Below are 13,064 nucleotides of genomic sequence, written 5' to 3' on the forward strand. Positions count from 1 at the left end.
CTTGTGTCCAAGTTGTATGCTGCAATGTAAAAATACTGCTTTTTTTTTTTTTTTTTTTTTTTTTTAACATAAGTGTTTGTTCTTCATTCTCTTCTGCAAAGTAATACTTCATTTGATCAGAAACTGTAGTTAGCTGATCGTATCAGAGCCTTGTGCGGGTTCCAAGCATTCAGTCTGTAGTAAAACTTGCCTGAGTTGTTTTCAGGTAAATGAATACTAAATTCCCTGTTGATCAGGGTAGCCCAGAGTCCCATTTGTTTTAAAATAAATACACATAAGAAAAAAGGAATCCTATGCTTCGATGGATTTTTCAGATAAGGACCGAAGCAAGTCCTTATAAATAGCAGAGTTCATGAACCGTGGGTAGGAGTCTCTGTGCATTAAGGTATAGATTTGAAGCTGTGCATCATCGAAGGTGTGTTGTGAGGGTTCCAGCATATTTCGGTTAATCACTTCCCTTACTCTGGAGTCCAAGCTGACCTGCATGTTAAAATAAAGAATCATGTAAGTAATAGTGGTGTACAGTAGCCAGTTTCTTTGCTTTTTGTTCTGTTGGCTTAAAAATGTACATATTTTTTATTGTTTCAGTTGGTGTCCTTTATGAGTATAAGGACTGTTAAATATGCGTATATTTACACCAAGAATGAATGTGTTGAAATTTGGCAATAAAAATGTATTGAATATCATCAGAGAAAGTTCCTCATAGAAGCAGTATTACTTGAACAAGGCTGCCTGCAACCCTGTTGCTACTAAAACCTGAAGGACTAGAAGATTATTTCCAGACCGACTTCCTGCTCTGTAGCAGAGAGGATTGGTAATGTTTTGTGACAGCTGATTTCCTTGGGAAGTAGTGCTGTGGTAAAGAGACTGACTTTGGAGTAAGCAGGATGATGCAGACGCAAACTGCAACCTGGAAAGATGATGCTCAATCAAATCCCTCTTAAAAAGCGGGATGAATTGATGTGGACCACAGGCATAATTATAGAACAATTCCACATGCATCCAAGTGATGTTTTTTGTTTTTTTTTTCTTGCAAGCACCAGTCTGTAGAAAGGTGTTAGCATTACTATGGACCGACTAGATTTAAACAGTGTTTTTATCTGCATGCACTTGGAACCACAAATAATGAAGTGTACAAATTTTGCAAGAACATAAGAAAGTTTAAAATTCCTGCTTTCTTCTAGAATTATACTCAAATTATGAACCAAGACCTGCTTGAAACTTGGGGCATTTTTTTACCAGCAAAGTGACAGGTAGGTTTGAAAAATTCTCAACTTAGCGTTCTTGTTGTGTGCCATATTTTGAGAGCTGCTTTTTGCACAAAGGCAATTTGTGCTGTGCAAATAACACTTCATTTGTGGTTACTGTGCTTTTGGAGACCTGATCTACGTGCACTGCAAAAGAAAACCCCCCACTGATTCGTCCAACAAATAAATTTTAAGTTGAGCAAGAATAAAATCTTCATCTCTATGTTGAACTCCATGATCTTTATGGTCCTTCCCAACTCAGCATTCTGTGTTAGTTGTGCCTCAAACTGAAGCCTTCACATCAGCGTGCCAAAGCAGCATAGGAAGAATTTTCTTACAGATGGTGAAAGTAGTTCTGACCATCTCACCTCAGTGCTGGGTTTGTATTTTACCCTTAAATCTCTACTTCTTAGCAGTGGAATGTGGGGAAAGAGAGTTATCCCCAGGTATTCTTCTAGCTATGAACACATCAACCATGCAAAACAGCATCAAAGAATGGGGAAAGCAATATACCTCCTTTGGAGAAAGGATAGAAATATAATCTTCATAAATCAGTCTTGCTTTTTCTTCGATGACGCTTTTGTTGGATTCCTGTTTCAGTTCCTCACAGGCCATCCAGAAAAGCATGTTTTCTTCACTGAATTCTGTTCGTAGAAATTCACGAAAAGCATTTCGACCAGCTGGCGTAAGCATCAACTTGTCAAATGACTGAGCCCAAGCATTCACTTCTTCAAGAGTAGGAGCGGGGCTGTGGAGGTAGGACAAGAGGACAAGAGAGAAATGAACAATTGTTACTCAAACTATTTTCATCTGGTAGAAGGCGTCTGCCATCATGATGGAACAAAAATGCAAAGTTCATGAACATCTTTACTCCTCACTGGAACTACCCACGTGCAAACTGCAGTAAACAGATGCGTTTTTGATAAGGTGATTACCTGTACATTGATGGAGAAATTGCACTTTACTGCTCAGAGTAATTGCAGTAGAAAAAGAAACCCTCGGCAATAACTAAGCCTTTTATTATTTGTAATAGTCCTTATTGAATCACTGAGTTACAAAGTGAATGAAAATATGTAAGAAGCAGCAACAATCCAAATACCACAGCAGACACCTTCCAGTCTACAGCAGCTTCACAGGTCCTCCTACCTGCTTGGGCAACTCTTAAGAGATAAATGCCTGATTCTTAAGAGTATCTGAGTTTCCTTTTGTGTTTATTCCTTTTCTAAGGCTGAGCTCTGCCAGTTAGCTCCAGTTATGTATTAACTGAGTGGGGAAAATATTAATTTTTTTTCAGATAAAGGATAGATGATATTTACAGTCAGGCTACCCAGAGAGGCTGTGGATGCCCCATCCCTGGAGGTGTTCAAGGCCAGGTTGGATGGGGCCCTGGGCAGCCTGGTCTGGTATTAAATGGGGAGGTTGGTGGCCCTACCCCCTTGGGGGGGGAGGGGGGAGCGGTTTGGAGCTTCATGATCTTCGAGGTTCCTTCCAACCCAAACCATTCTATGATTTTTATGATTCTATGACTTACTATGTGTGTTTCTTTGTTTTTATTTATTTTATCAGAAAGCATTGAAAATTGGAATGTGATTACGCACTGCATATGAATGGGATGAAAGAATGGGCTGTACATCAGACTCTTGGTTCTTTGAGGAGCAAGAGATGGATGACTTGCAAATTCAGCTTTATGATTATTTGTCATTTGTTTGCATATGTCAGATAATTGATTTTCATTATTTAGTAAGATTTGAATTTTTGTTTCATTTCTTGTTTGATAGAGCGCATGATAAAAGCCATACCTTTCCTCACAGTTCGGAATTCCCTCTGGTTGGAGTTCATGGGACGTTCTCCTTGCTCTCTCTTCTTCCTGGTTTCTAACAGTAAGACTGCAAGGTAGCAAGCAAAAGTTTTGCCAATTTTATGAAAGGAAAGGTTGAATGAAAAAGTGCTAACAGGAACCATAGTTATACTCTGATGCTAGCTCCTCAGTTGTGTAAGCTTAGCAAACGTTCATGCAGCAGAACTATACAATATCAGGTATGTCCTTGGATAGAAAGTAACCTATATCTGCAACAAAGTCTATATGTACTCCATTGAGGTTTATTATACTGCATTGTTTTTTTTTACCTAAGTTACCCTTGATGCAAGTATTTTATGTCACTTAGACTTGAGTGTTCTCTTTTCTTTGCTGATGATTCTTTTGACGCTGACTTTCAGCATGTCTCCTTTTAGCAAACAGGAATTGAATTCTGAGGTTATTGCATTTCAGTGAGAAATGTATGTGCACACAAACTCTTGTGATCTGTAAAGCTGCTAACAGTTTGTCAAAAAAAAAAAAAAAAAAAAAAAATCCCAGTGACTTACAACCAGTAATTTATATTAAATCTGTACTTCAGCTGAGATAAAGTGGTACAGTTGCTACAACTTCTAGGAAAATACCAAACTCTATTTCTTCACTTGTATCTTTCTTTCCCTCAATGTAACAGTTTGCTTTAATCTCTAAGAATCTCATTTGTCTCTAGCAAGGCTTTTTGTTAAACCAACCAATTTTTTTCTTCTTCTTCTTCCTTTTAAGCTCTTTGCCTTATTTGCAGCCTTACTATTTACCACTTATTCTTTCTCTTGCTGTCTCCACGGGTGGTCCATCATCTGCAGGGACCTGGTGGGAGGATGGAGAATGGTAATATTTTAAGGCTTGGGAAGAGTGGCTGGAGGTTTGGCAATAGAGGAGAGAAAAACTGAAGAGATAAGGAAGCTTTCCTGTTGTGAGATTTGTGAGCAAGCACATCACCTATTGCAAGCACATCTTTTCTCTGCAACAATCCGAACCATACATTCAAACCAATGAACTACTGGAGTTTGTGTTTTTAGAAAATATCGTGCTTTTCTATATTATTTTTGTGTCTACATTAAGTATTCTTTTTACCAGTGGTTCTGGCCTTTTTTTAATAAGAGAAGTGGTATGTATTCCTCACACAAGAACTGATGTGCTCGTCAGAGTTGTTTTTAGATTGAGGGGAACAAACATATCCAGCAGAAAGGGGAAGAAGACAAATAAACCCAAAAGAAATTAAGTTTCCTTCAGAGGTCATGCCGTGCCTCACAAGATGCCCTTGCAGATTAGCTCATTTCCTAGAAACGTATGGGTAAAAGAGCTAAGATTCAAAATGCATATTTTCAGGTTTCCAAAGAGTAGTGTGCTGGAGGCTTCAGTTTTAGCTGCAGAATGAACATGGGCTGTGGGAATCTGGCTGAGAGACTCATTTTACCATTTCATTCTAAATCTACTATTAAGTGTATGCTGGGTATTGGCTGTTCTGCAAATCAGCTGCATGACTCATGCAGACTGTTATTTTTATTCCTATTCATAATTTTTCTGTTCAAAGTACATGAGCTATTTAGAGGAAAGGCTTTATGAACAGGGAATAAAAATAGCTTAATTATGGTTTGTTTTGCATTTCTTGCTACTAGAAAACAATTGTTCTCAAAGAAATCAAGGATTATTTTAAAGCTAAAATGAGCAACTCTGTTTTGGAACCTATATTGGATTCTTATTTTATTCTAAAGTGCAAGTAAGAATTTTCAACATTGTGAAATGTGGGTAATATAATTCCATCTATTGAGTAAATTGTTTTCTTTGAATTGTTTGAATAGTGAATTACAACAGATAATCAGCATCCTCAGGAATATCAGATAAAAAGTTAAAACAAAACAAAACAAAAAAAAAACAGCTTATCAATAGTTTCCAAGACAATGCAAGTTTTATGTACTCTGACTTCATAGGTAAATGTCTGGGATTTCATTCTATGTGTACAAATGTATTTGTAAGTGTAATAATGCAGGTTCCAAATGACCCACGTGAGATTTTACTGGATAACTGCTCGGATGATACTGATGTTTGTACAGTGATGGTTGAGTATAGGCACCATTCTGCAAGGAAGCAAACTCTGATCCTGACCAGCATGGTATTTCTGTCTCAGCGTTACCATAGTTTATCTCTAAGCACCTGCTGCAAGGCTCTGTAGGATAGAGCTAGAGTCCTTGGCATCCTGCAAAAAAAGAAGCCTTTTGTCCTTACCAAATGTTTTCTGTTTCCATCAGGGTGGACAGGGTTGGGTGTGTATAGGCTCTGACAAGCTGCATACTAATAGCAAAGGAATGATGAGCCTGCTGTTCCCTAATTTATGTTCTCCAAAGCATTTGCTACCAGCTGCTGTTGGGAAAAAGTAATGGTGGAACGGATTTCTTGTCTGGTCAATCAGGTTGTTTTATCACTTCTTTCTTCCACCTCAGTCCCAGGTTTGCTTGCTCTGAAGTGTTCATATGGTAGATAGTGTATTTACAAGAAGTACTCAGCGTGCTGTCAGTGTTTTGGTTTAATTCTTATGACTTAGATTTTTTTTTTCTTTATTTCAGTGCAAATTCTTGTCTAACCCATTAAATTAGTAATGCACCCCAGACAGGAACAGGACTTTAGAATATGGCAAGCTTTGCTTGAATTTTAAATGCATTTAAAACTGCATTTGATATGAGAGTAAAGGTGGACAAATTGTTTGTTTGTTTGTTTTTAAGGAACCCAGTGACTCCTCTTCCTGTCTTGATATCTTCCCTGATAAATTTTCCTCTTCAACAGCTTGTAATAGGAGCTCTTTGAAAATATGTTCTGCTCCACTATTTACTGAAGGTGAGCAGTGAGCATTGAACACTTCAGTGTTTAAAGTCTCTGATCCCAAGAGTTAGCTTGATATGAATTGCAGGTGCCATGAGTTGACACCTAATTAATGACAACAAATCTGCTCGCCTTTGCAGCAAAGAAGCAGTGCCAGACACTTGGCTGTTATCTTTCTGACCTACACATCCTTACATGTACTCTTAACTCCCTGTAGCAATCTGTGTTCCTTCTAAGGTGCAATCCTCCATCTAGAACTGTTACACATTATGGTATTGCTTTTGCTTTTTACTGGGAGTCCCAGTGAAGCTCAAATTTGAAGAGAATCAGTATTAGTACATGATATACATTAAGTGTTCATTTAGTAGGTGATACACCAGTTCAAGGAAAAGGCCAAGAACAACCAGTTCTTAGCTTGCAGGTAACAAAGCCTACTAAGGAAGAAAAATAAAGAAAAAGGAAGTAAAAGGGGTGGGGAGGAGGAGCTAGACAAAACATTTCACTTGAATCACACCTGCAGTTCTGTAGGGAAGGGCAAGGCTTGGGCCTATTGCTTCAGCTGTTGAGATGTTCTAAGCTCTGACGATGAGTACTGATTGAGACAACAGAAAGCAGGGGTTTCCCTGAGCTGAGGGCTGCCTGGTACCACAGCTTTCTGTCTAAGGGTAAATGGCTACAGAAATTGAAATAGACTTAGATGCTCACTGACAAGAGTAAGCAGAGGGGCAATGATAAGGATTTCTAAAAGGAGGTATGTAAGAGTTAATGTTCTTGCTGCCTTTTTTTTTGTTGTTCTGTTTCTAACTTCAGTGGAATGTGTTGCTGGGGCTTCACTAAGAAGGTGATCATGTGTGTGCGCACCTTCAAAGCTTAGAGAAAGGCTAAGGCAACGACTAAAACATCTCTTAAAATGCTTTCCTACTTATCCTCTTCTGAAGGTACTGCATAGAGATTAAATATGCATATAATGTTATTTCAGTGGCACTGCAGCAGAAAGCAGTGTCTCCTAGTTGCAGGCTTGCTGAATGCCCCAGGTGTTTTTTTTTGCTTCCTGCTGTCCCACGTGCTGGCTGTTATCTCCCTCCCCTTCTGTGCTGGGTAAGGGTCGTACCAGGAGCAGCTGCAGCAGCAGCACCAGCAGAAGCAGCAGGCGTTGGGCCCGCGGTTCCCTACGCTGTGCTGAGTCTGCACCGTGCCTGGGGTCTCCTGGGTTGCTGCCATCTGCCGCTTGCGCATCTCCGTCCGCTCCGATCCCATGGGCTGCAAGAGAGCAGGACAAGGGGAAAGTAAGGCACATCTGGGTTTTATCATTTTAGTTCTGTCACAGAAAGCTACCAAAAGCTATTGAAAGCTACAGCTTCAAGCCTGCAAACAAACAATGCGACAGTTATTGGTGGAGCCCAAGTTCTGCTGATTGTTTAAAAACAAAACAAAACAAAAAAAAAGATGTCAGTGAAATGACAAGCTGTGCTGCGGGCACTGTCCCTTTCTGACCTGTGTGAGCTTCAGCCTTGCTCTGCAGCACTCAGTATGTGCTCTCTTACTCAGAGGGTTGTGCTGTGTCTTAGTGCCTGATGTGTTTGTAGATGAATTACCAGCTTGTAGAAAAGTGAGTGCACCTTCACAGAGTCGCAGGGGTTGGAAGGGACGTCTTGTGACCATTTAGCCCGAACCCCTGCTAAAGCAAGTTCCCTATAGCAGGTTACACAGGAAAGCATCCAAACGTGTCTTTGAACACTTCCAGCGAAGGAGGCTGCCAGCCTTTCTGTGCACCTTGTGCCAGTGCTCCAATGCTTCAGTTGGATTGTGTTTGATCCTTGGATACGTAACAGTCATACTCCTATACCAAATGATACCTCTGCATGTAAGGTTTTTTTTCAGGTAGCTAAGCCTTCCAGAGGGACGTGGACAGTCTGGAGAAGTGGGCCCATGTAAACCTAATGAGGTTCAACAAGGCCAAGTGCAAAGGTGTTGCACTTGGGCCAGGGCAGTCCTGTTTACACAGGCTGGGGGAAGAACACCTTGAGAGCAGCCCTGCAGAGAAGGACTTGAGGGTCCTTGTGGACAAGAAGCTGGACATGAGCCAGCAGTGTGCGCTTGCAGCCCAGAAGGCCAACTGTGTTCTGGGCTGCATTAAAAGAATAGTGGCCAGCTGGGAGAGGGAGGTGATTGTCCCCCTCTACTTGGCTCTTGTGAGGCCCCATCTGCAGTACTGCGTCCAGGCCTGGGGTCTCCAGTGCAAGAAAGATGTGGAACTCTTGGAATGGGTCTAGATGATGGCCACTAAGATGATCAGTGGGCTGGAGCACCTCTCCTGTGAGGAAACACTGAGGGAACTGGGCTTATTTAGCTTGGAGAAGAAAAAGCTCCAGTAGGGGGGCTCACTGTGGCCTTCCAGTACTTGAAGGGAGTGTATAAACGGGAGGGGAAATGGCTGTTTACAAGGGTGGATAGTGATAGGACAAGGGGGAACAGGTTTAAACTGAGACAGGGGAGGTTTAGGTTAGATATTAGGAGGAAGTTTTTCATTCAGAGGGTGGTGACGCACTGGAACAGGTTGCCTGGAGAGGTTGTGGATGCTCCAGCCCTGGAGGCATTCAAGGCCACGCTGGATGTGGCTCTGGGCAGCCTGGTCTGGTGGTTGGTGACCCTGCACACAGCACGGGGGTAGAAACTCAGTGATCACCGTGGTCCTTTTCAACCCAGGCCATTCTATGAGATCTCTCGAGGCCATGATGACTGTAGGGGAAACTAAAATTAGTAGTTACAGATTCGGGGTTAGTTTTGTGTTGATAATTTAATACCATATTTGAAATATAATCTGAGAGTCAAAGAGCAGATGGTTAAAAGTTGCCTGTTTAAAATGTTAGGTCAAGTTTAGGAAATGCTGTTCTGAGGTGGAGGAGGAATGCAGAGACGTTGCAGACTGAAGGAGAGTCACAAATAAGTGCATTATTTTAGCAGAGCACAGCACTCAGTTCTGCTGGATTATTATTATTTTTTTTTCTGCTCAATTTCTTTTTATAGATCTTAAGAGTTTCTATTTTGCTTTTTTTTGTGAGAACCACCCACTCTGACAAAGAAAATACATATGACATGCTGAGCAGAAGATGCACCTGTTTTGCAGGAGGAATGAAGCACAAGAACAGTGCAGACAGAAATGATAGCCCATTTGTAAATCTGTAGGCCTAATCTCAGCAGCAATAACTAAATGCCTAGAAATAGAAAATGAGGAAAAAAAAACACAGCTTCCAAAAAACCCACAGCATCACTCATTTCAAAGTGTGGAAGTGTAAATGTGAAATGTAGATCACATCTGGAAATTCAGATTTCATAGTAATAGAATAAAAGACTAAATATTAACTTCCCTGCAGGTACCTCTCCTGTTTTTAAAACAGTCTTTGTGTTTCAATTAGAATGTAAAAACTGTCACACACAGAGGGATTGATAATACATCTAACAGTTTTTCAGGCTTCCTTGGACAGTAAACAGTTATTATTGACAAGAGAAGAGTAACTTGGGGTCAGAGATGTGCTGTTTATGTTGCCTAACCTATCCAGGCTTCCTTTTTGAGATGTTTTACATGGGTAGTTCACACATTCATCTCCCTAATAATCCATTCTGTTAACTGACAGTGCTGTATGGAAAAGCTGGTGCTTTTATTCAAGGGAAGAGATAGAGACTGGTGGGTGTAGGAGGAATATGCTCTTTCACCCCACTTCTTCCTGCTATATCTTAACTCAAAAAAAAGTTTTTGGATTCCACTGTTGCCATTTCAGTTTATTCTTCACAGTTATCCTTTGACATTTTTGATGAAGACGTAGCTGTTCAGTAAAAACTACCTGGTAGCAGTGAGTTCTTTGGTTCATTTGTGAATATTCACCTAGAAGATTTCATAGAATCACAGAATGGTTTGGGTTCGAAGGGACCTCAAAGAACACCCCGTTCCAACCCTTTGCTGTGGGCAGGGCTGCCTCCCACCAGCTCAGCTGCCCAGGGCCCCATCCAACATAGCCTTGAGTGCCTCCAGAGATGGGGCACCCACAGCTTCTCTGGACAGTTGTGCCACTGCCTCACCACTCTAGTTTTCTGGTATTACACACGTTTATGAATGTCCATCTCTTCCCACATATATTATGGAAAAGAAAGGACTGAGCAGAATAAATTCATTTTTTTTCCGTATGAGACATGTGATAGAGGTTTGGAGTGGATCACAAACTGAACAGGATGTGACTTTCCCTGCTGTGTTAGCAGGAATACCGTGTTAAGATACAGGAAGTATCCTGTACCCCTCTGTGTGAGTACCTGCGGGTATCATGTGCTGTGTGGGTGTAGCACATTATTACAAGTAGGTGAAACTCCTTTGGCAGATCGTATTAAGAAAAAATCCATCTGCTGGTCCAGGTTCACAGAACAAGCAATGAGCCAGTGATCCAGGCAGCACCACTCTCCTAACCTCTGGCTCTAAGCCAACCCACAGGTACATCGTTACCTATTCTGTTTCAGTGGGACTAACTCCCTTTGGTCACGTAAGAATTATTAATACGCAGAAGAACCAGATGTCTTGTATAAAACATCTACATCTTGTGGTTTCATCTAAGCACAACTGTGAAATACAGCTAAAAATTCATGCTTGCAACATGAAACTGTGATCAAACTGAGACCATGTAAGTGCCAAACGTGAGGCCTGAACCCACTGTAAGTTACTAGGCTCTGCTTACTGCCCCATGGATTCTACTGCTATAGTACATAGTATTAGCAATGTTATCTCTGCAGACTTATCATTCCGCATGATGAGGCTGAAGGGCTTAAACCACCTGTAATCAAAACAAAAGTGTGACTGCTAAATGCCACGAGAGGGCTTTCCTTATTTTCCAGACCAACAATGCAGGCAATCAGGTTGTTTTAATGCTGAAAAATGGCAATTATCAATGGCATAACAAGCCAATAGCATACTTATAAAGTTGGTAAAGGGAAGTACAGATGTTGATACACATATATTTAGCTAACTATGTTTCCTTCCTAGTCCAGCTGAGAATACGCTTTGCAGACTCGCAGGCAGTGGCACAAGGAAGCAGAGGAAGAGGCACAGGTGCACTGCTCCCCTCCAGCTGCTGCTTTTCACACATAGCAGAAGAGGTGGCTTACAGCCTGATTAATGATTTGCTTTGCTGTTTTGTTTTAAACTGAAAGAATGATCCATGTTTTCCTAAACCGCAAATGTGATGTTGTGGAGAAATGCTGGGCAGGGAAAGCATTAGCTGTAGAAATCAGCTGGAAGATTTTGGAGCTTGAGGAGCTCTGAGAGATGAAGTGTGTATCAGTGTGTCCAAGGGTAAGGGGTGCCTTGGAGCTATTACTTGGCTGTAGAAGAAGAGGGTCCATTGCTGATGAAAATAAGGTACAGAGCTTCCTCCTACACCTGGTGCATCCAGATCACCTACATCAGACAGGAGCCTGCTTTTCAGTCAGTATGGCATTGAGGTGGGAAAGAACCAGTGATCAGACTGATAGTTTATAGATCAGACTGGTTTATCCTCACAGAGAAATTTTGTAATCTTTATGATGACCAACCTCTCGCAGGTACAAGTCCAGATTACTGGCCTGTTGATTTTGAAAGTCCCTTGGGCAGTCACACTGAGCTGAGCTTTGTTTTTTGAAGATCTTGGGCAAGGCTGTATCGCTTCTTCAAGGTAAGGGAAGAAAGGTCCGTGAAGAGAGCTCAGGGGGACATTCATCAAACTAGATTGTGAGAGATGTGTTATCCTCAGTATGCCAGCATCCCATCAAACTCAGATGCTCCTTACTCTCTCATGCTTTTTTAATTCCCTGTCACCTAAAATTCCCTTACTAGGTTGCTGTGCTGCAAGAGGGATCTGTGTTCAAAAGTTGGTCTGATGGGAAAAAATAACACAATCAGAAATTGCTTATCTTCCTCTAGATAGTCTCTTTATACCAAAATGGAATTGCCATTGCTGTAAACTCCCTGTGCTGTGAGCTCCTTCATCTTCTCAGATTTCCAGGCCCCTTAGGAGGTGCTATAAAGCAAGAACAAACTATAGAGGAAGCCTCTGTATTGGATGCTGCTTGATCTTGAGAATCGGGGTCCATTTCCTCTGTCCCCTACCATATGCAGCAGAAATCTGCCTGGCTTGACATGGATTTCAGAAGAAAACAGTGGGGAAAAAGATTTAACAACTGGTGATGGATTGTTCATATTATGTGTTCTGAAACAGATCTAAAAATTCATTCAGATTTGTGATGGAATGAGGTAAGATACCTTGAACAAAGTAGTTTAACTTTACTATCTCCAGCATTATTATTATTAGTCTGGGTACAGGTTTAGCCAACTGCTGGATATAGCATGAAATAAATCTCTGTGTCCAGTTCTGTTAGTTTGCCCACTATCAAAGACACCTTTACTTATTTGGTGAGAGCGTGGGTAGCCACAGGTTAATAGAAGTCTTTCTAGTTCATATGAATAGGGAAGGACTAAAAGGCGCTATTCTGTGGGCTGTTGGGTGGTCAGTGGGATCTGAGTTAGTTAAAATCAAGTCATTGTGGTGGGAGATGGCATGCTCAAATTTTTGTCATCATTCAGTCCCAGCTGAAAGAACTTAAGAGCGCTGCATCAGCAACACCAGTTGTGACCCATCCGCACTGAGTCTGAGAGACTTCAAACACCGCATAAAATAATAATAAAAAATAAGCTATCATTGCCTGAGTTGCTCTTTGTATGGGGAATAAAATCTCTTGAACAAGACAGTTGCTTGATGCCCAGGTGACACGAGGAGTCATGTCCAGGTAACACGAGGTGTAAAACTCCTTGCTGTGCTGTTGGCTGGACCAGATGAGTCTCCCTGGATCATGCTTTCCTGTGGAGTTCTGCATCCAACTGCCTTGTGCTCTATGGGACTTCTGCAGACATTCCTGATCCATCCCTAGGGATGATCATTAGCTACACATAGGGCACTTTTCAGCTACCTATATCCTATAGGACAGTCTTTTGCACATAGGCACTTCATAGAATCAAAGAATTACCAAGGTTGGAAGAGACATCCAAAATCACCCAGTCCAACTATTGACATATCACCAATATTTTCCCCACTAAATCATGTCTCTCAGTACAACACCTAAACGTTTGTTGA

At 41.3% G+C, this 13,064-nt stretch overlaps 1 protein-coding gene across 1 annotated transcript in view; it reads right to left on the bottom strand.

The window, feature by feature from the left end:
* Positions 1-291: 291 nt before the first annotated feature.
* RGS20 (regulator of G protein signaling 20) overlaps positions 292-13,064 on the bottom strand; it is a gene marked incomplete at both ends in the record, with an annotated part of 35,697 nt that continues 22,924 nt past the window's right edge. Inside the window, 4 exons of the mRNA XM_079533246.1 lie at positions 292-480; positions 1,761-1,995; positions 3,047-3,133; positions 7,028-7,176. Of these exons, the coding sequence (XP_079389372.1) occupies positions 292-480; positions 1,761-1,995; positions 3,047-3,133; positions 7,028-7,176 (660 nt within the window). The remainder of the gene's footprint in view (positions 481-1,760; positions 1,996-3,046; positions 3,134-7,027; positions 7,177-13,064) is intronic.

Source organism: Tetrao urogallus, assembly GCF_951394365.1.
Source record: "Tetrao urogallus genome assembly, chromosome: 3".
In the NCBI taxonomy this organism is placed as follows: Eukaryota; Metazoa; Chordata; class Aves; order Galliformes; family Phasianidae; genus Tetrao; species Tetrao urogallus.